Genomic DNA, 23,934 nt, shown 5'->3' on the forward strand with positions numbered 1-23,934 from the left:
TCTCTATCAAAGCAAACAATCAGCTTTACATCATGACAGTATTAAACCAAAATACACTGGACAAGCATGTTTTATTGTTAAAGGTTTGCAATTTCTTTTTCTTATAGTAATAAAATACTTGGAAAACCTCAGATGAAATGTGCTACAAATGGGTTCAGAATTAATATTTTTGTGTAATTAATAATCTAGTTTTTATTGTAATATGATAAGGATTAACTGAATGGCCCCTGATGTCTAATTTACCTAAAGGTATGGACATAAAGTATCCTTTCACCTCTGGATCGTGAAAGCCAACTCCAGCATTCCTATCTTGCCTTTCCATTCCCATGCTTAGTCACCTTGATTGATACTGGGGTCCTTCAGAGCTCAGCAGCAAGCTTTGAAGTTAGGGACTATTTTCGTAGAGCCAGTGTGGATTAGGGTTTGCGCAATACATGCAGAGCAGTGGTTTACACAGGAAGTAACACAGGAAGGACCCAAATTATGAAGCTCCCACTGGGAAATCTGCAACATGAGTAAGACTGGAAAATCTAAGTCAATAAGCCAATTAGAAGGTCTAGAATAAATTTGCCATAGAATTATTTTATTGTGACCGTGGCATGGCACTCTCCATAGACTCTCCATCCTCTTCTTATAACATTATGCATAAGTTAGCCTCTGCACGTTCCTAATTTCCGGGCACTCAAGTAAATGACAGGTAATGAATATATTACTAATATTATTGTTTTATATGTTACAGTGGTGGCAAAAGCTGAGCACTAGTGATTAAATATAGGAAATTAAAAGCTGCTGTCAACAGTTTCTTTCTCTCTCTAAAGGTTTTATTTCTTCACCATTCTTGTTCTTGTTGCTTTAAGCAGGAAAAATGCTGTGGTAGTGATTTCTTTATTAGAAATGTCAATAGGGTCTACCAAACTTCCATCAGCTCGCTTGGCTGTTAGACCAGACTGGCATAAACTTTCTTTATGACATAAATGCCTGCCTTATCGAGCTTACTATTAAAATACTGCAAATACCCCCAATATGTTGAATGCAGCATTATCTATCAGTTTGAATCCAAAATATGTTAATCCTCAGAAATGGAGAACTGCTGCTGTCAAAGATTTCAGCCAGTGCCTGTGACCTTCACAATTCAAACTCTCTTCTTGCTCAATTTTTAAATAATTGTGGGCAAGATTTCCCCCTTCTATGTTTATACATTTAAAGCTCCTATGTCCACTAATACAGTTAATTACCTGGCAAGGAATTCAGATACTACCCCAAGAGAAGACGAAATAGAATGTTCTAAATAAAACATGACTATAAATGGGGTGGAAATCACAGCTTTCCTTACGTATAAAAGATGTTTCCTTCACTAGGATTTATCTAAGAGAAGTGGGAAATTGTATAAATTCTAAATCAAGCACCAGAGGCTATTCACACTGTCCTTTAAATAAAATTAAACACCCACTCAGAGCTTTGGCAAACAAATTAATGTTACAAGTGAACACAGCAAAGTATTTTTTTTAAGAGTGCTTTGTCTTGATCTACACAAAAGAAGGGGTTTTGGTTGGGTTTTGGGGAGAAGGGGGCAACTTTTTCCAATTCCAACATTGCAATTAAAAAAAAAATTAGAATAGCTGAGGTTTTCCTGGGTTTTTAACTTTTAACTTGAATCTGCCCCACATGCATTTAAATTAAGCTTAGTAAAAATTGGCTGTATGATTAAAGCCACAGAAGGAGCTGAATGCACATACATTTTTTCAGGTGCATGCTAGATGCAGTTTCCATTTTCAAATTAGGCTAATCACAAAAATCAGAGCAACTGGACTACCATTGATCCAAAGACCAATGTGTGCCAAAACTGAACAGCCATTAATACAGTCACAGTGATGACTAAGTAAAGAAAACATTTTAAGTATTCTGTTTCTTCAATCATTTTGGGATGTAAAGCTGACCAAAGATATACCCAATTAATTTAACAATAGCACTAATTATTCTTTTTGAAATGTAAAATTCCTGCATACACAATAGTCTTCAAAATTAAATGTCTTAACTCCTACTAACTGTGAGGTGGCACGAAATAATTCCTTTGACCCAGCTGCTGTTATTAAATTAATTACAGATCTAGTTTCTATTAAAGGGAGTTAGGGAAGAATAAACAGATTCAATATAAATACCTTAAGAAATAACAAGGTATTAAAAAGGCAGGTGGACTTTTTCAGCGTCTGGGAAATAAAGGACCACTTTCCAAAGCGTTGCTTGCAAAACTCGGCTCCTAAGTTTGAGCCGTGTCTTGATGCCAGTCCATTACAGGGTCAAAGAAATACAGAATAGGATCCATGACAGACAAAAATGCTTGTTACTAAATTATTCCAAACAAATGAAGAAACTCATTGGTTTGACTCTAGGGAACAAAAATAACAGGCAAGGCAAACCAGTCCATTAGTTAGATTTCCCACACAGAACACCACAAGAAAAATGCTGCACTGGCTGCTGAGACACATTAGCGGTTATCAAAACCATCTGTATTTTTGGTAGTGCCAGCACCTTTATCATAAAATGTTCTCTCTCTCATTTCAGGGTTGCTACACTTCATAAAACAAAATTCAACACTGTCATTTGTTTTTAAATTCATATTTCATTATGTTGCAAGCCAATCTTTCATATATTTGCCTAAATTAAGATTGCCTTTACAGATAACAAGCACTAACCATCTTTGTTAGGTAATGTTTTCCCTTTGTTTCAGACCTTTTCCATCTGTTCAGTTTTTTATTGACAGAGGAAACCAATTTCAAGGCAGACAGCAACACTGAACTGAATATATTTTTGCATTTCGTGTGTGGTTTTTTTCTTTCGTATCTTTCCCAAATTATGTATTTGTTCAGCTATGGTCTAAAGGTAGCAAGTGGGCAGGGTCTTTCTGATTTTTTGAATAATACTCAAAAAATACTTTAATATAGAAATCTTGTTGTTGTTATATCTTTGGCAAAACTCCACCACAACGTAATAACATTCAGTCTCACAATCCTTGTTCAAGCAAATTCACGATCAGACCTAAAGAGAACAAGACAACGAAGTCTTTCATACTTTATACTTAACTGCTTCCTGTGTTTGTTCAATAAATGAGGGCTCCAAAGTCAGCAAGGTAGCATCCATATCACTAATAGGAGGACTCATCTGCACAAACCTCTCAACCATCTTCCTCTCTGAATTCTGCTTCTCTCTTTTCCCTGCTTAGCCTACTAAGATAGACATCTTTGGCTATATTGCTAGAACATATAGCAACAGATCCACATATGTAAAAAAGTAAAAGAAACTAGCATTGTCCCCTACCAGCTACAGGGGACTCAATAAACTTTCCTAATCATAAGCAACAAGAACAGCCAGATGGTTCTGTTCTTTTTTAACCTGTTTTTCCCATGGAAATAATCTTACAGAGGAAATTGTCAGTCCCTTCCTGACAGTCTCAGTGTCAATTCAACAAGAGATGTTGCCCACTTGTTTTGCTTCTAATTGAGGGAACATGGGAAGGAGCTGGGAATTCTGGAAGGAGGAGGATGTTGGGAATGTATAATGCTAGCAGCACTGCAGAAGGGCATGAGGATGAAAAAAAATTTAAGACACAAATCTGTAACAAACCAAGTTTCTGAAGTTCTGCTGCTTACAGAAGGAGCAGTTTACTTTTCAGAGGGAGAGGAAGCCACTATGCTGTCACAGTTCTGACCTTACACGTTATGTGTGAATCATTCTACAGGATGTGATTATTAGAGATGGAAAAAGTCAAATTAGTGATTTTTCAATCCCAGAACGCACATTAGCATGCATTTTTGCTAATATTATGCAAAACATGCTATTTGGATGCCACCAATATATTACTTCTATATTCACCTGGGAACAAAAAGTTACTAAGTTCTTTCCTGTTGTCCATTTCTCATTTAACTCATAATGTGATTTTTTTTTCCCCAGTAACGCTTTATCAGCTGTGCTTTCCCGTTCTCCAAATGTCTGAAAAATAGCACTGAACCAAATTTACTAGCTATCAACAAAAACATTCTGGGGAATCCTTTTCATGTAGTTCTCTTTCGTATTCTTCCCTTCCTATGGCAAGTATTTGGGAAAGCTTATTTTATAGGCTTCTTTGCCAGCCAGACATCTTAATCACATGGAACATCTCAATTTCTGCTGGATCTTCTTTTACTTAGTTTTTATGATCCTCTAAAACAATTTGAATGTTACCTTGTAAAACAAGAATTCCTTATTGCCAGGATGGGTATTACACTTTCTGGCTTACGTGTTCTAGCAGAAATGTGACAAAGGCACAGACAATATACATCAAGATCTATCCCAGTAACCCATTAGAAATGGTACAGGAAATTTCCTCTTAACCTCGTATCCAACCTATTTTGCAAAGTATTTGTGCAAAGTGCCTTATCATTCAACTTGGCATGTTGACATCTGCACAGCATTTTAACCAGAACAACTTTTGATCTCTGCCTTTCAACCTAAGATTGAAAATATTTTATACTCCCACCCCTTTCAGTATGCTTAGTCTCCATGGAGACTAGAGGACTATCGTTTTTTTTTCTTTTTTTTTTTTTTTTTAATTAACACCATGGCCATATGCCACTTGAGTACAAATCCAGTGAAATTTTCATGGGCTTTCCACTCCATTTCAGTAGGATTATAGGTCAGTGAACCTTGAACAGGGACAGCTAAATACGGTGCCTCCTGATAGACTATAAAAGCGAAGTTAACGTGCCTAAGGAAAAGATTCAGTGAAAACCAATAGTTCAGTGCAGGACTGTTAGACTTGCTACAGAATGATGTCCACTATATCTTTTTTTTTTTTTTGTAAGTCTTCCATCCAAGGTTTTCAAAAGTTTTTATATACACTAAGCATGTAATGCTTAATATTATCACCTCAGTTTTAGGAGCTAGACGGTATTATTGTCCCCACTCTTACATGTGAAAAAACTAAGCCATGAATGTATCATCACTTGTCTAAGGTCATACCGAGTGTGATGCTGCTAACTTCCAGCTGCTGCTGGCAGGGCCATACTGTGTTCTCACTACCCCCACTACTTACTGCAGCTCCTCCCCTCCTTCTGCACTCACATGGGATTTTCAATAAGTCATTTTGGGGAACTAACACAATATTTCTATAATGTTGCTTTCTGGCACTTTAGATGCCTGAACCATCTCCCTATAAGGTCAGGGCACAAAGGAAAAGCAGGAGGGGAAGGAAGGTGCCCTCCCCTTCAGTAGGCACAGCCGTTAGCTCAGCCAAACCGTGACTCCGCATCCTCACGGCAGAGCCAAGCTCGGTGCCCGAGTCCCAGCGTCTCTCCTCTACCCTTAGCTGGTAAATCTTGTTCTATAATCCACTGCACTACTCCTATACAGCTGACCAGCATATGACACTGACTGCTGTCCCAAAATGCCTCACAAGATTCAACAGTTGCTGCGGGCCAGCAGTCTTTTGTTATCATATTGCATTCTTCTTTTTCTTGTCTTCATTTAAAAAACAGTAAAAGAAAACATGAAAGAGTAAAAGCTAACGGTCTTGGCTCAATACCTTTTGTGAAATGAACCAAGAAAAGTTTGGAATTAAAATTTTTCTATCAGGGAAAGACCCCGACACCAAAACATGTTCCTCCTCTCTGCCCTTCTTAACATATTAATTGGGGTTGTACTTTCAAGTGCTTGCAGAAAGGTGCAGAAAGCTATTGACTATGTGATTTTGAAGAGGGATGAGGTGATAGTGCTTTGCTTTGTATACTGTATGTGAATCAACCAAGGATCTATACGGAAGAAGCAACGGGGCTGATCAATCTTTATTCCTAGACAATCAAGCAAAGCTGCATTTTCAAGTTCCTTTACTGACGGCTCATAAAATGATGGTATTGATCACAATGCCTAAATTTGTAGTTTTGACAATAAAAGCAATTTGTTTAGGGAAGGAAATAGTTATATGAGGTGAATGCATGTGGTTTATTAACTTTCGGAAATAATTCTTCTGAGCAATAATGTGAAGGGTTAGACAGAACCTTTTAACTTTGAAGATTTTACTTCCATTTTCTGTACTAAGACATTTTCTTCTTGAGAAAATTTGTATTTTAGATTTTGGAGTCAAAGAGAGGTAGCAAGGTGTGCCTCCATGCCACAGCTAATGTTTGTATGCTCTTCAAAGTGAACACTTCCATTCATCACAGTTCAGGTGGAACTGTGGGGTTCAGACAATATTAACCTTTGAAGGGCTCATTCTGCCTTATCTAGTCCTTTCCCTTGCTGTAAAGCAGAATCAAGTACAACTGTTATATACCTGACAGGGATTTAACCAACCCCATGCTTCTCAAACTCCAGATCTATCACCTGCTTTCATGCTCCGAGTCAGCTGCACTTCGCATCCTCCTGAGAAACTGAGGGAGGAGCAAACAGATTTCCTGGTCGGAGGTGTAAGCAAGAAACTTCCTCACCTCAGAGGAACAGGCGCTGGTAACCACCACTGCTCGTCCTTACCCTGTACAACTCCTCTGCCCTGAACCTCGTCATCCAGGGGCCCCTGGAGTGACCCCAGCACACGTGCTTTGGCCCATTTCAGCTAAGGCCAGTGGCTGGCCTTAAATCAACATGCTTTGACTGGGCCTGTATCTTTTCACAGTTGGATTATATTGAACCATGTTTTACCAGCTTTCAGCTCTGAGTGTGCTACAAGGAGAGATGTATTTATAAATAAGTCTAATTCACGGAAAAATGAAGAGAGGATAAAAAGGGCAGCTGCACAGAGTACTGAAGATGTTATTCAGATCAGGATGCAGCTCCAGCTCCTTGTTAAGCAGCCAGGTAGATTCAGCCCTTGGAATTGGGAGCATTAGACTATAGCACTCATGTTCTCATCTAGTGGACCATATAGCCCAGCTCTAGTGGAGAACACAGCCCTCCAAACAAACCTGTACTGGCACTGAACAGGAGAGCCAAGAGCGATAGAAATGTCTCCCTGGCATTCCAGTGAAAGGGAATTTTTACATCTGGCTTCCAGAGCCATGGTTTTCAGCTTTTTCCCAGTTCCACATCCCGAACAGAGTGTCTCACTGCCTGGCACCACAGGCCTGTGGTCACAGGTCTCAGCTAAGACACAACTCCTCAGAAGAGGGGCTACAGCTTGCTGTGTCTATGTGCAGCCTGCCATGACAAGGCAGATCTCTGGACCCGCTGTAGAACATGCTGTAGCAGCTCCAAGGGCACATGCCTCCCTGAGCTCCCACAGGTGTCTGGAAGTTGCTTCCATGACTGTTCGTCTACCCAGTTTCTTGTCTCCAGCCTTCCCAGCTGTGCTTGGGAAAGATAACACTCCTGCAGGATTCCCTAGGATTATCTGCATTCCAGCAGAGCTTACCTGGCTCAGGAAGGGATCCCAGTGATAAAAAGCCTAGAAGATTTGGGAGCACTTAAATTAAAAGACAAATGTAAGTGCTATTATTCTACGTCATAGGCTACACTCACACAAATGTAAAAGCTGCACTGTAGTTTTCTACCCAAGAGCCCAGCTTTACTTTTCTAGCTTCACACCATTAACATTTTGGTTAGGCTTGTGCAGCATTTTAGGCTGATAATTCCCCCCTTCCTCCTTTTAGGATACATCAAAGTGGAACCTTTACTGAACTCCAGATCCAGCCTACCTTATTTTTGATAAAGGGCCCTTTCAACATTACAACACACTGCCAATTGTTATGCACTGAAGCCAGGTCTGCACTACAGAGGCAAGATTTTCTGGAAATTACATAAGCATGAAAAAGAAGCAGCTCTATGAGGACGGAGCAACTAAAAGCTAGTTTCCTACAGAGCTCTGACTCATGGTTGATTGACTCTCGTGTCGAAGAATGTACAAGCTCTTATTGAAGATTTTTCCATAATTGGCTATTGATAAGAATTCAGCTGCCTGGGGACTCTCTAATGTCTTGTTCCTCTACTGTCTGCCTATTTTCATGAAACATATAAGAATATAACCATCTTTGAGTCAGCTATGCTGCTGTCACATTTAAAACACACATGCACAAGCAGCATGGTAGCATAAGGCTCATTTCCTTGGAAAACCTGGCTAAAATCCCTCTTTTTCCCCAAAGAAAAAAACAATGAAATTCAGGAAAAATTGACCTGGCTATAGTTACTTGCTTTACTTACTTCATGAAAAATGATAAATGTATTCTTGAGTTAGCACGTGTATAGTACTGCTAGCCATATTTATGACATAAATAAGCATAAATTCCTTACTTTGGAAAAAAACATCATACACCTATTATTAGCGATGGATCTGCACAGTGTGCTAAGGTACTTGAATATATGTATTTGCCTGTTGACATCTCTCTAAAATAGGAGGAATATTATAATGTTAAAAATAGAAAGCATGAATACTGTTGACGTGTAAACAAAAAAGTAATATCCACAGAGCGCAGAAACAGTATGTAAATTAAGACCTAATGTAGCTACAGAAAAAAATCTCATATTTTAGGAGAAAAAAGCTTGAAAAATTAACTTGACATCTTTATGCGCATTCATTGAGATGTGGTTAGCACAGCACAAATTTAAGGTGAATTTAATCTACAATATATTGAAATTGCAATCACCTAATACTGCATACATATATGTAACTTAATTTGAATTATGTATTAGTCATAGAAATAATTCGTAAGGCTTGATATGCAGCTGTACTAATTTCTTTCCAAATTTCTACCCAGGCCTTTGCGAGGGGGAAGCAGCAAAAGTTGTGTGCACTTCTTGCAACTACATCACATTTTTTCCTTGAAAGTTTCTGGAGTTTTCCAAATCCTCACATCTCTAAGGCTCAAGTTTTGTTGAAGACTGTGGGAATTCAAGCTGCTTATGGTCAGTGCCTTCACATCTGCTTAATACCTCTCAGAGCAATCCTTTGCAATGACACTTGCTTCTACTATAACAAAAAAGATACAGATTCTTACATACCTACAATAATGTTAAATCCTTCCCAAGTACTATCCATAAAAAAAATCAAAAGCATTAATTTATTGTCTTAATTCTTTTTTCTAGGTCTATACTACATGAAAGACCTCCCTCTGCATTCCTTTTCTCCTGTAACACCTTCCTCTAAAGTAGCAGCACCTTTTAACAGAGCATATGATTCTATTAGCTTTAATATCTTAGTTTTGTGACAATTAAGGAAGAGATACTCAGCAGAATAAATTAAAACTTGACATAGTAGACTATTTGAAGTGTCCTTTAATCTTCAGGATGATTTTAAAAGTTCAGATGGTTATTTCATTTAGAGATCAGACCAAAGCAACTCTTTCCTCCCCCTCCTGCTTTTCCTCTTGTAAAATAACTGTGACAGCCTGGAGAAATATTGTCTATCTTGGTTCCAACCACTGCCCTGAAGGTGTAAAGCTATAGATAAGTTCAATACAGCTTGTTTCATTGCTAATTTCAGAGGGCATGTAAGGCGTCTTGTTCCCCTGGCTTAACAGACAAATTGACTTTCTAATTTTAGAACAGGAGAGTTCTGCACACTCACAGACCAAAAATGCTACTTTTCGGATGGATTTAAGTACAGATTTTTGCTTCTTAAAGCCATAGCATCCGAGTGACTTAGAATTTGCCATGAAAAATGGTATTTAGGAATGTTGCCCCACAGCCAGATGTTTAAACAACAATCTTCAGATAGCTCGTTCCTTGGGAGATGACTGTTTAAAATAGCTCTGGTTAGCCTTCCCTACAGCATGACATGCTGTATCTGGCAATTGCCCTGATTTCAGAGGAAGACAGCAGGCAGGTCTAACAGCCTATCTGCTTTCACTGGGAGATTAGTGCCTCACACCTCGGCCATGAGGTTCATGAACCTGACGCCCACCCGCATCATCATTAACTCTCTCCCGCGCTATCAGGAAAGCAGCGTTCCCTTCCTTCCCACTAACCTACTGCCTGATTTCACTCTTTGGCAGTGTTTTGGCAATGCTTTGTTAGTGCCTAGCACACATTTGCCCTGATAATGTCCCACCTGTGACTCAGCTCTGCAGAAAAGGTAAATACAGAAAGAGAACCGAAGGCTCAAATACACATAATTTTGCTCTCCTCACAGGTGAGTGAATGGCCACATCTCTGCTTTAGTTCCCAGGAATCCCTCTCTTTGGCACCTCAGCTAAAAGGAAGACTCCTGAAGAGTGGGAAAGGCAGATCATCCATAGCTCCAATGCTACAGAACTAGGCAACCTGACCAAGCAACACAGTATTAACATCCATCGGTAAAGTATTTCAACTGTTACTACCAGAATTTTTAGCAAGATTTACAGCCTAATCTAACTGGCAATATAGAAAAACAAATGCATTTATTAAAACTACATTAAAAGATTGTTAGGGTTGCAAATCAAGCAATGTAATTTAGCCCTTCCTGTGTTTGCATTGTAAGGATCTTCACAATACACATACTGCTTTTTCTCTTAATCTTCACCTAAATATTTGCTTTCTTTACTCTGCCCCTAGCACAATTTTTCTTTCTCCACTTTCAAAAGTTCCATTTATTGTATTTTTTTGTTATGGAAAAATAAATACTCAGTCTCTCAAGTGAAAGGGGGACGAGAGCATCATCTTTCACCCCAGCTGACCAGCAGATCTATATACACAGCATTGTGCTTGCCAGTAAATAATTCCCCTACCTCAGAGTTGTTTTCACCTGATAACTGTGCATTCTTTTATAACTTAATTATTCTATAATTTTTATGTTTCTGATGGAAGCATCTGGATTATCATTAGCAGTTCATTAGGACTTTCTCAATGTGTTTTCAAGTTGTGATTACAATTGTAGTGTAAAATCTTTATTTGTGGTTTATCCAAGAAGCAGAAGAAGCATTTCTTTTCATAAACAAGATTAATGCCTTAAACCCCTGAATAGGAGATATTTTACTAGAGAGTTACATAAGCATAATAAGAGTGCCAAAACTTGAAACCTAAAGTAAAGAGCAAAAATACTGCTTTTACGAAACAATTGCTGATTCCCACCACCTCAAAGGCTTGATCGGAAGGCTACATTTCTGAAACTCTACATTTATCCCCATGCACTAGAGACAGCTAAATCCTTGATCATTTGCTGCTTAGAGCCACTGCAAACCAGATTTCTTTTCCTGTCATTTATGAGAACAAAGTCTTGATGTTTGAATAAATAGTAATTTTTCATCAAGACATTGTAATTCTCTTTGAGACTCTTAAGGACTAACTCAGGGGTTTATCTCACTAAAATATATAAAACCAAATGTAGAATTACACCCACAACCTCTCTCTTCCACAGAGTTCTTGGTATTCAATGTGCATAAAATCAAACCTGATTCAATCTATTAGAACTGAAAAAGAAGTGCAATATAGACAGCATGTATGCACTGAGTGTGTATGTGTATCTCTAACATAAAATAGAGACATCAGTGAGAGTATGGGAATATATTATTTGTGGGTTTGATAGCTACAAAAATAATTAAGACCATTCAAAATTATTTGTTGCACAGTCCTCCATTTGGTAGCTGACAACCCTGCCAAAAATGAAGCTACTCAGATATAAATTTTCATGTCAGGGGTGCGTCTAGATTTAAACTTTTGGGGAAAGCCAAGTTAAAATTGTAGCCATTTAGCCATATGCAGTAGAGTTTAGGAGAACAGCATTGTCTGTTCATATTAAAAGATGTTTAGAATTGGAAATAAACATTTAAAAAATAGAAGAACATTATGATGTTTCTTATGCTTTCAAGCAAGGACTCAAAAATTGGCAAGGGACGTATCATTTGGATATTTAAATAAACTTTGGATGCAATACTGCAATTTGTTTTCCCTATAAAAATCTGCTCGCATTTTTCCAAACTGTAAGTCTTGGGGAGGGGTGGGGGGGAAACGTTATTTTGAAAAACACATCATATAGAGACTTGTCAGAGTTTGTCAGCCAAATTCTTCTCTGCCCATAATCCTATGGAAAAAGTACCATGTGTTCACGTAAGTAAAACTGTTTTTAATGAATATGCATGAAAGATTAATTCTAAGATGTCCTAATTTCTGCAACCTTTGAAAGCTTCTCTGTTATGGATGTTGACAAACGCATAATGTATGTACAACATAACACATTGTACATGCGTTATATTTATTGATTTTATTATAGTCTTCTTTTCTTCTCTTCTATGCCTTTTGCTTTCCTTGCCTTAACTACTTCACACAAAGTTCTGCATGTGTCTGTAAAAAAATTAATTGCTTCAACAATTAGCAGGAAAATGCATCTCAGAGGAAACACTTCATAGTCGATCTGTTTCCAGGTACAATATTTGCCACTTAGGAATAGATTAATTGGATTGAAAATTATTCAAGCTAATTATTTTCTTCCTAGTATGAGATTAAATGTAAGATTCAAATAAATGAAAAACAAAGAAGTTCCACTCAGCACTTTACATTCTTTTGAGCTCACAAGTGATATGCCATGTATGATACAATACAGTCCTATTTTCTAAGATGCTGCTCGTTCCGTGACCAGGGCTCGCTGAATGAGGACGTGGCACTGTGTCGCAGTCAAGTTGGCCCATTTATCTCCACATGGCACTGCTCTGTGCCACATAGACATACATTTCTTGGTCTCTTGGTATGACAGCCTTCATCTTTAATATGAGATAAGAGCACATCTGCAGTTGCCAATGCTGCTATAAACAATCCTATAGAGACTCTAGTGCATTAAGGTATAGCTGAAATGGGAATTATATAAATATCAGAAACAGATGCTTTGGGATTGATTTTACAGTTGATTTAGAAAGGCAGTGTAAAAAATAGAAGATGAAAGTAAGATAGTCTCACTTTCGGCAGTATAAATTGAATAGCTATCCTGTTCCACAGTCCCCATGCTGAAGTTCACAAAACTAGGATTTAGGAAAGCTTCCAGTGAATAAAGACTTTAAAAGAAGATAATATCTTGTCAACATCGAAGGTATTCTACAAGTATTCCAGCTAAAGCTGAGGAAAAGGCAGGCATGCGTTCTTGCAATATGCCAGAGAAAAATTTATGTCAAGAAAGGATGGAGATAGTAGTCATCCATTCAGCTAATTGCACATTTGAATATTAGCTTCAGGTAATCCCTGAAACTAAGAATAATAATAACGCATTTACATAAGTGCAGGCAATCCCTCAACTACCACCCTGACAATGAATTTCAACCACAGAGACATCACAGCCAACTGATCCCTTCATCTTCTTTGTATAGTCAACATGAGTGCAGAGTAAGTGGTAGACAGGCTCTATCAGATGGTTACATTTGCTAGTGGATTGTGACTTTGCATCACGACCAGCCTAGGCTGCTCTTGTGTCGAAGGCAAAACAGCAGAGCTATCAGTTACTCAAATTTTAAAGTGTACCTAATATGAAATCATATTTATACTTCTTGCATGGAAAAGCTCTCAGAGTTCCTGAGTAACAAATGGAAATGTACCCTGTAATGATTCCTGTACTTTTCCAAAGAATAATGCAACAAGCCAGTCTTCCTCGCTCCTTTATTTGCCATAGAAGAAATAGCCTGGTTCCCCACTCCTACACACTCTAAAATGTAGTTTTGTCTAACTTCTTATGTAACATATTTTCTATGCATTCCTATACTCAATTTTGTGTCAAACTATCATACATAAAACACATGATTCATAAACTTACACAATGAGGATGGATTTCAAATTGGAAGATTCAGACTTTAACAGAGGTGCAAATTGAAAGTGTATTGAACATTAAAACAGCTCTATATAACACTAAAAATTTATACTCCAGATTACACCTTAGACTGGAAAACGTTTGCAGAAGATGGAGTGCGATGGTAGAGGTGGAAGTACTGCTTGTTGTTGCAGATTACCATGCAGGGGGAGGAATGAATCACATTACAGGCTCCTTTCATATCCAGTGATCACACAGACAGCTCTGCCTATGGAATCTTACACCTCAGTTTTCTGTCCTGTTGCCGATTTTTACATGTGTGTGTGTATGTATGGTGGAATCAATGATGTCCACAAAGACAAGGCATCCTATTACCCTAACAAAGCCCAATTTCTTCTATTGATATGGAAGTCAATCGAAACTCTTCCAAAAGAGGTCTAAGACACACTACCAGTTCCAGAGAACTCTATATAAACTCCTGGGAGGGAAGGTTTTTCCTGACTAGAAAATAAGAAAGCAGCCTTTGGTGCAAGTTGACTCTCGAGGAACTAGCTGACACATGGGGAGAAGATCACCGTTCCACTCCTGCTCTGTCACACTTCCCACATGACCCGGGGCAAGTTATTAAGGCTGGGGCAGCTACAGGGGGTCATAAAACAACACACCACTGCCTTTTGCATTGTCTTATTGATTAGCTCAGTGCAGCTCCCTGCTCAGTGTATCGACTTACATGGAGCTCGTCCTAAGCCTAGCTATGTAACCCCATTTCACTGCATGCACCTAAACCCTAATAGGTGGTGTCGTGTATTAGTGTCAGAACTGTCCTTAAAGTTTAGCCCACGTCCTCTCTGCACCTCTATTGAGCTGGGGCAACAGCCCTATCTTATCCCATTAGAGGTGGTTAAAAGGCCAAGAGGTGACCAAGGTGAAATAATTGGAGGATGAGTTATATCTGCATCATCAGTTCATATAAACCACCCAGAGATCTTTAATATTGCAATCCTAGCTTGTAATAAATCTATACATTACGAGTTGAAGCCATAAAATAACTCAAATGCCCAGTGAACTTCAGCCTTGTACTTGCAGTTGGAATTTACTTAGGATTACTTTTACGATTTATATGGATGCTAGATCATATTACATAATTCTGTTAACCTTCTGATCCACACTTGCTGTATGTTGACTTATAGGCGATAGCTAGTTTTAATGACTTTTTTCATGCAAAAAATGGGAATCCCCGTGCCTCAACAGCAACAGGCATGTTTTCAGCCTCAGATCATATTTTAAGTCATCCACTCACTTTCCAACTCTCTCAGTAATTAGTATTACTTCTTACAAGATTTCCTCCAAGGAAAAGAAAATCAACAGCACCATTAGAGATACTTTCACAAGACACACTTTTGCACTTAATATTAGATTTTTAACAGACAGGAGATTACTCACTTGCTGTCTCTTTTGTAATAGGTAGCAAACTGTTTTTGTCCCACTGGAATTGTTATTTTGAGCCTTGGGGCTACTAAAGGTTTAAGGACTACAGTGCTAAGTACCACAAACACAGAGCAAGCATGATGATGATGAATCCTTAAGGTTCTTAAGGGAAATAATTCCTCCTCAAGTTTAAAATTTTATTTATCCCACTGGATAACACCAGGGTAAAAATAAAGACACTAAACATGCATGAGGTTATCCAAACTATTGGAAATGTCCTTTAGCTACTTCAACAACATACAGAAAGAAGGGCATCTCCTCTACAAGGAAGGTGGCAGAAATACCCATAAAACACCTGCATATCACCCAAGGAGAAAGAGAAGAGAGGACAAAAACCCCAATGTGTCTGTGAATGATCTGCCCTCTCTGTAACTGACTTCTGTCAGCAAATTACTTAGGCTTAGACTGTTTCCCTTAAATTATTTGATTCCCAGTTCTGCATGCCAAGCGCTCTCAATGAAAGGGGATTAAACACCTAACATTATTTATTGTTTGCAGATTTTACAGAGGCAGATCATTTAATCTGAACAATTACAGTATCTTCAGAAGACTCCCTCTAGACAACTCCTGGCATTTTAGTGAAGTCATGCTGATCATTGTGCTATAGAACCTCATTTTATAGAAGGTACTATATATCAAAGAAAACAAGCCTAATTACCAGCACATCATAGACAACTTTGTGTCTTGAGAACTTCTTGAAATGCCAAAAATGTAACTCTGCCTTCTCCCATGTAGGCATGATAATACAGTCCCTAGTTACGTGAGCACAGGAATAATCAGAATTTCTCACAGACTTCTCAGGTTCATTCAACAAACCTCGACCTTTTGAGCTATCACAGTAAGTGTTGATGAAAACAGCACACCTTTTCTCGAATTCCTAGCTAAGCTCATGAACAAGGGAATACTGAGTACCTGTTACACATTCAATTTTGGTATCATTAGGGAACCTCACATATGCAGTACTTATTGGATCCTTGCTTTCCATGATTACTTTTGTATGTAAAATAAAAATCAATAAAATTTAATCAAAAAATACAAAGGGGATAAGAACCCCGTGCTTTCAGATGAGATAGGACAGGAAATTAAATTCATCCCTCCTTACAAGCATACTTCCTGCAGCCAAAATTCCTTCTGTTCAAAGCTCTACCCTGGGGTCACAGCTGACTTGAGTTGGGAGAGGTTATCCTGATGCTAGCATATGTGAAACATGGAACTGGTCCAACTCAAATTAAGAAACACTTTCTCAGGTTGTTTTCTGCTGTGGCACTGTAGAGGATACAGAATTTCTTCCCAGGGTTTCTGGATATATAGAGGTGGACAGCCTGGAATGGACAGAAGAGTTGGATGAGGCATCTATACTGAAGATGGTGGACAGCCACTGAATGGCCATTGGCCTGTGACCAGTTAGGCCATTAGGACACCACTCTGCAGTCACTACTCTCTGTAGTTATTCATTGGACTTATTTTCCACCTGGGATAGACTGTCACAAAAGCAGAGCCAAACATAATAATGCGCTAGAAAATCACCACAGATTCTAAGATAAATTAGACCTAGCGCAAAACCCTCTGAAATTAACATGACATTTTTATCAGTTTATTGTATTTTCTCATAATTTTTATCATTATTCCTACATATGTAATGAGAGCTGACAGTTGATAACTCCAGTTCTCCCTGGGGTGTGTAGTGAGCTGGCATAACTGTGACAGTGATCCCAACTCTCTGCTTCAAGAATTCAAGTTGTAGAAAATCTGCAGACTCTGGGTTGCCACTGACAAAGGTGGCCCTCTGTCCCTGATCCTTTGTGACCCCACTGCAACCTCTAGAAGCTAAGGGTGCAATACATACCAGATCAAAGTGGCTATGTAACTAAAGCTTCGATTACTCTTTTCAGTTACTTTTAGCTAGGGCAGGAGTAGTAAAGATCAGGAGAAAACAGTCAATATCTCAACATGTTCTGGAAACATGAAGCACTATTTTAAAGAATATTCTTCACCCTGCATTGCTAAAACGATATAAAGCAACAATCAGCTGCACTGCAGTCAATCCTGCCTCTGCCCTAAAACTTTTGGCATATTTTTATTCTTTGCACTTGACCACAAGGTAGAATAAAAGCCCTTATACTATCTCTGTGCTTATCATGTACCCTTCTAAAGAGGTGGTGTCCAACTTTCTCCCATTCAGCACAAAAAATCCTACAGGTGATGGAGGGATACCATAGTGGTATAAAAAGGTACAGGCACTACTGATAATCTCCTTTACTTTCCTGACTATTCAGTCCTGTTGTGAACTGTTAAGTCATGCCAAGTTACATTTTAGGGGTACTTCACCTTTACCACTTTCTTTAAGATGATATGCATGTAGCAATGATGTAGCTCTGAATATCACCAACCGCAAGCCATTGGGAGATGGTAAATGCTATATAACTGTACATTAGTATTTCAAAAGGATAATCCCTGAATGAGGGAATTATATTTTATTTTATTGAACTGCTTCAAAAGACAGCGTCAGCAGTTCAGTGCTAATTGTCACTTTTCCCATTTCTAATAACATTATGCTCACAAACAAAAGAACACAGGAATAGCCCTCCTTTCTAAGGAGAACCCTAAAATTCAGCTGAGATTAAAGGGAATCATCATCTTCGTAATGACAGCTGAATTGCCCTGTGGTATCTCCTTCATGTAAATGTCAGAGATATAGGAACAGAGTCCACCTCTAAGATGCCAGAAGACTATCTACGTGCCTTTGAAGTGCTTTCCTGCAATCTTTTTGTTTTTAAATGAATGAGTCTCTTTCAAAAAACAGGTGAAAAAGTTGGCTAATAATGCCTTTATCTAATAGTTGTTGGTTAATATTTCATCTCTTTTCTTTTGATTTGCTTCAAGATTACAACCATAAAGTTTTCTTCTAGAATATTAGCATTGAGTATGATGGTTTCAAGAGAGATTCTGCATTTCTTGATAAATAAAATAGTTTTCTTTTTAAAAAAATTTTAAAAAGTGGGTCAGCATGTAAAAGAATGATGCACTGAGGCTTGGTTCATACAAATTTATTTTGCCTCAACATCTCAAAGGGTATCAACTCTTACAAGCCTAGAGGTTTCAAATAACACAGGAAGGTAAAATAAAAACCCAGACGGTACACAGTATGAAACTCTAAAGCTACCCAGGATAAATACATTTACAGCTGATCATTACCCATATGCCTCGGAAGTATAAATGGAGTTAAACTCTGGTATTTCAGAATCAAATTAACATATTACATCTGCCCGATAATACGTATCTTAACATATTATATCAGCATCAAGGATGCCGAGTGAATAGCCAGTTCTTTAGGGCTGAATAATTATACTCAGAAAGTAATTTTGGAACCACATAAAAGATATCTCCCTTCTCCCTTCTCCCTTCCCTCCCGCCCCCCCAATAATAAAAATAGTATAAAAAAAGAACAGGAGAAATCTTTTGTGCTCAGAATTCACATATCGCTTTATCTTCTGAAGAGAAAAAAAAAAAAAAAATCAAATAATCTCTTGGGTTGCCATAAAAATACCCAAACATACAGCCTAACCCAACCCTTCGCCCACTCTGCTTCTCCAGCTTTTTTAATATCGTATTTGAATATATCCCATCTGAAAGCATTTATGATTCCTACAGTCTTTTCCTTGCTTTTGTTTCATCATGATAAACTGAAGCTCATGTGATTCACACATGATGTGATGGGACAAAATACACTGGAAATTATTTTTGCTACATCATGCATCTTTTCTGTAATTCCATTGAGTAGAAATTTTTTTTTCTGAGCAATAATATACCTCTAGTTGATAAAGCCATGTAAGCACAGGAATAGCAAGGAAAAAAAATTAATGGTGATCTAAAATATAAAACTATTTTTATGAAGCATTTTGATGAACACCAGCAAGAGACATAATGTAATTATTGTGGCTATTAGGCTGTTATTTATGTCAAATTTGTTGCTTTTGTTGCTTCAGAAGCATTTTAGGATTATAGCGCTCTTGAGAATCTATCAAATGTACTGGCAGATGCAACAAGTAAGAGAATGAGGCCATAGCTCACTGCTGTTACAACATAAAACCTAAATGTTAAATAAAGAGATTTGAAAATGAGAAATATAGGGCACTAAGGATAATGGTATAAATGCAATAAAAAGAAAGTATTGTGTAGGAAAATCAAAGACAATGCTGCCATACGTTTTCCTGTCCCCTGTTATTATCTAATATCAAGTTAATATCTTGCATTATAAAAGTGTTAAGAAAATTAAGCATTGAAGTATGGTATCATGAAAAAATGAGACACGCAGGACCAAATGAGGGATGTAGCCCAGAAAATACTGTCATTGTCTCTTACTGTGTCAATATTATCACAGACTGATTCAGTCACTCACAGTTCAAAATGAAATAAGTTTCTCTACTAATACAGGACCAGCATCTGGTTTCAGGCAGCGTAAGCCAATAACTCCTTCAATGTAACCCAAAAGTGCAAGCGGGAAAGTATCAAAAGAAATGCTATCTTTGTAACATTTCCAACAATAAGCACAGGGAAAAGGAAATGGCTAAGCAAACTTATCCATGATACAGTTCAAATACATTTGGAGATAAGGCATATCCAGATAATGTCATATCCAGACATTAAGGTTCTACTTGGAGATGGCTAAGCTTTGTCTAGAATTATTTTGCACTTGCTTGGATCAATGGCCTCATTCCTGCCATAAGCACAGAGAACAATAATATATTCTCCAATGGAATAATAATTTGTACCCAAAAATATAAACATGAATAAAATATTTTAAGAGGATCATGACGCCTGTTAGTATCATATCAGAACATCTTACTTAATGTCTCCACAGCAGCTATGGATACAGGAAAGTGCTATCAATCATATTTTGCAGACGAGGAAAATCCAATAAATCTGCATTTTTAGCTACCTCAATAATTTTCCAAACTCATCCCACCTGGCATGCTTCCAGTCCAACAGGAAACACAGGAGAAGAACAGACAGGAATCCAGATCTTCCACTTTTGGCCATTCTTCTTCTCAATCATCACTAGCATAGCAGAGATGCTCAATTTCAGGTACAATGGGACTAGCCCAAGAAAACATTCAAAAAATGCAGTAATCCTTTAATCTCCTCTTTCTATTCTATTCACCTCATTACATGAGGAATTAAGAAAAAGAAAGATCAGCCAGCTTCCAAAGGAAATAAGTAAAGGATGACACACATTAGGATGTATCGCCCTGATTCAGTCAGTGTTTAAGTGTTTCCCAAGTCGCGTTTCTGAGCCACCGGTTAATTCCCATCACACCATTTTCTATTTGGTTTTTTGGTCATCTCCATGACAATAGAGGGATGGAAGATGCTTCACAGAGAAGAACAGGAGTGCTGTACAGGTGCTACAAGTAGTAAGCCCATCTAATAATCTCATGGGTCAGGATTTAGAGTGTTACAAAATTATTATTGCCTGAGAATGAAATCAGAAGAATTGGGGAGAACTTTGTAATTGCTTCACCACTAATCTGGAACACTGTCGCAATCCCATAATATGCAAGGCACTGAGAACTTCAAATCATATTTGACAGATGGGCTCAATTAGTTATTCTCATACAGACTCATAATATTTGCTGTTAATATTCATTCTAAAACACCCTGCTGGCTGTGATAATATTTATATGTTAATCCTGTTACAATAAGCTTTCGGTGCCAAAACCTCTCCAAATAAAATGACTGATATATTTCAAACTTTGATAAAGAAATGCTCAGGCATCCTGGTTAAGTTTGTCACTTGCACAAATGCCTCCCTAATCCATGAAATTACACCTGTTACAGTAAGTTAGCTTTATTAACACTATTTTCTGATCCTTGTAAAAATATCAGAAACACAAAGGTGTTGAATCTTGTATTTAATTAACATTGCCACCTTTGCATTCATGTGATCAGATCTCTGATTTTTAAGAGTAACAATAAGCAAACAGAGTTTGTCGAATTTCTAAATGAAGTATGGAGGCACACAATTTGGTAAGACATCAATATTTAGCTGTTATCCCTTGTGCATATTTAGTGACATCAAACATGTCTAGATAAGGAAAAAATTGTTTCCCAAAAAATATCGAGCACGCTCTTTCCCCATATAATGCTTGATCTTACTTCTTAAAATGAATAGCAAACCAGATACGACTAAATTTAATGAGGAAAACAACATACTGAATAATACATTGCAAATATTTTACATTTGTTTGCAAACAATGAGGAAGAAGTTCTCAGAAGTGAGAAAACCACAAAGTCTCAACTGGGAACTCAGATGGAATAAGTCAAACCAGACGTTCCTTATATAAGAGTTACACATATACCTTGTCTTCACTTGATTTTCTTTCCAGTAAAATCTAGTATGTATACGAGCTCACATTTCTTTTAATAAACATGAAGTAATGCTTATACTCAGCATGTGAAAGTACACAGAATCCACAACCACTGCATGAAAGGTGACATAATAATTTTTTTTTGTGTACAAGGGGTCATTTTGAAAGCTTGCCAATGACTGATGAATTGCGAAGGGAAATAAGTTGCCAAGCTTCAGTTGACCCCTGAGGTTGCATTATATTTTGCTGATGAGGAAGAGAAATCAGGCAAACGCACTGTATGGACCCAAACAAGATAAAGTGTGATGGAAAACTCATCACTGAAATAATCTTTGATTTTGATCCAATGCCCATTTCAGTCAATGAAAATATTCACACTGTCTTCAGATAGCTTTGAACTGGGATTTTAAAGAATCTGTCTGACAGATTGCGCTAGACAGTAGGAAGCTCTGACCTTGGCACATATACACATTGCTTCTCTGACCAATAGAATTCAGTCAGGTACAAGACAATACATGGTTTAGATGAGCAAATTCAGGATACTATAGCAGAGAAATTGTGTTAGGATCTGAGTTATAATAAGAAGAAAATTATTTGTCATGATTATGAAGGGAAATTCTTCCCTTTCTCTTTTTTTCATATACCCAGATTGCAAAGACATGAAACTTCCTAGTTATTGGGCTCAGAGGGTATTTATTTAAAAACTCTAAACCACATAATTAATCCCTAAAGCCTATAAGATTTTGTAAAATTTCAGAAGTAAATCACAGCACATGTTATATGGCAAGTTTTCTAACAGCAATGCCAAACAGTACATACACAGGCAGTCAGATCCTTGTAAATATGCACTTGACATACAGCTCCGGGAACAATGAACAAGAAGCAGCAAATTATATAAAAATGTATTCATTAAAGCAATCAGTTGTGATTAGAAAAGGAACATCCACCTGCCAGATGAAGGCTGTTTAAGACAAGTCAGTGTCCTATCTAAGTTGTTGCACAACGGGAATGGAAAATGGAAAATCTATTTCCTCCTGCAGATTAAAAATTCGTATAAACCTCACCCACAAAAATGTGGCTTTGATACCAGGAGTATGTTTTCGTTTCCTCTGGATAAAAAAAAAAAAAAAAACAACAACCAAACCAAACAACCCAAACCAAAAAACAACCCCTAAAAAACCCCAACCCACCAAAAAAACCCCAAGCAAAAGTAAAAAACCAAACCAAAAAACCCCACCGCAAACAGCCCTGTAATTACCCCCTGCTATAACACCTGGCAGCAAATAATTTGAAGAGATTAAACTAGTCACAACCGAATTCTAAGATATTAAACATGTTCTTCTAAATACTCTGTGAAAACAATATTTCCTGCTAGTTTTAACTTCCTTTGAGTATTAGGATTGAATAACATTTTGTTCAAAGTGTATGTGGTAGAATTAGCAATGCACTACAAAACAAAGAGAGCCACGGCTTTTCCAAAAGCATTTTCATCATTCGCTATAATAAAACTTATTAAAATCATGGCAAAGTGCTTTGAAAAGGAAAAACAACCGTTAGTTATTAAAAGATAGACTGCTGGAAATGACCTACCTGTTTTCAGAGGCAACAGATTTCCTCTGGCAAACAATAACAGCTGGTGCATATTTCCCAGTATAATCCATGCTCTCTCTGATGTCCCATAAGTATGGGCTGCTGGCTCTTACACTGAAAATGTTCACACCTTTCTTCACCTTTGCTCTAGGAGGAACAAGAGGATATTTCACCAATTAGATACAAAATGTCAGCTCGATCTGTTACTTATTTCTTCATTATTTTCTCATTACTGCCCCACAGAAAATGCTACTGCTCATTAGAGTTCAACAGTATTACAAGGAAAAGAGATGAGAGAATTAATTAAGAATTCCATATTTTGAAGAGATGATATCCAGATAGAAATCTTACTGAACTAATGGTAATTACAGCTTTAGTCGTAGTTAAATTGCAGAGTAGATATGTTCTGGTGCATGTTAAGGCTCTCTCTTGACTAGAAGTTATTGTATTCGAGAGGAAAGTATCATTTTTGTCCCAAAAAGAGGTCAGTGTTGCTGTGGCTTATATCTGGACTGAGGAGCTGAGAACCATTGCTAGGTCTCATATTACAAGCAAAATCTACCTTTTCTTCTCCCTGTTACTCAAAGATGACATTTCATATCTTTGCTCCAATTTTCATCATCTTTCTGAGTCCACAACATTTCTTCATTTTCGTTTAGTACTGTTGGGTTTAACTGTTCTATCAGCTCTGATCCTAAAAATACTTAGAAATATTTTTATTTTTCTAAAAGTGAGTGGTTTCTTGGGAAGTCTGTTTCCATGTATAAGGTTAAACAATAGGAAAAGCTGTATGACAAAATGTTACAGTCATGACAACTGGACTGG

The 23,934-nt window shown here is 37.6% G+C and overlaps 1 protein-coding gene across 1 annotated transcript in view; it reads right to left on the reverse strand.

Moving 5' to 3' along the window:
* LOC104074818 (transmembrane protein 132D-like) overlaps positions 1 to 23,302 on the reverse strand; it is a gene marked incomplete at its 3' end in the record, with an annotated part of 55,886 nt that extends 32,584 nt beyond the window's left edge. The window contains exon 1 of the mRNA XM_009575126.1: positions 23,110 to 23,302. Within this exon, the coding sequence (XP_009573421.1) occupies positions 23,110 to 23,180 (71 nt within the window). The remainder of the gene's footprint in view (positions 1 to 23,109) is intronic.
* Between the last annotated feature and the right edge of the window lie 632 nt (positions 23,303 to 23,934).

The sequence above is a fragment of the Fulmarus glacialis genome, unplaced genomic scaffold, assembly GCF_000690835.1.
Source record: "Fulmarus glacialis isolate BGI_N327 unplaced genomic scaffold, ASM69083v1 scaffold5260, whole genome shotgun sequence".
NCBI lineage: Eukaryota > Metazoa > Chordata > Aves > Procellariiformes > Procellariidae > Fulmarus > Fulmarus glacialis.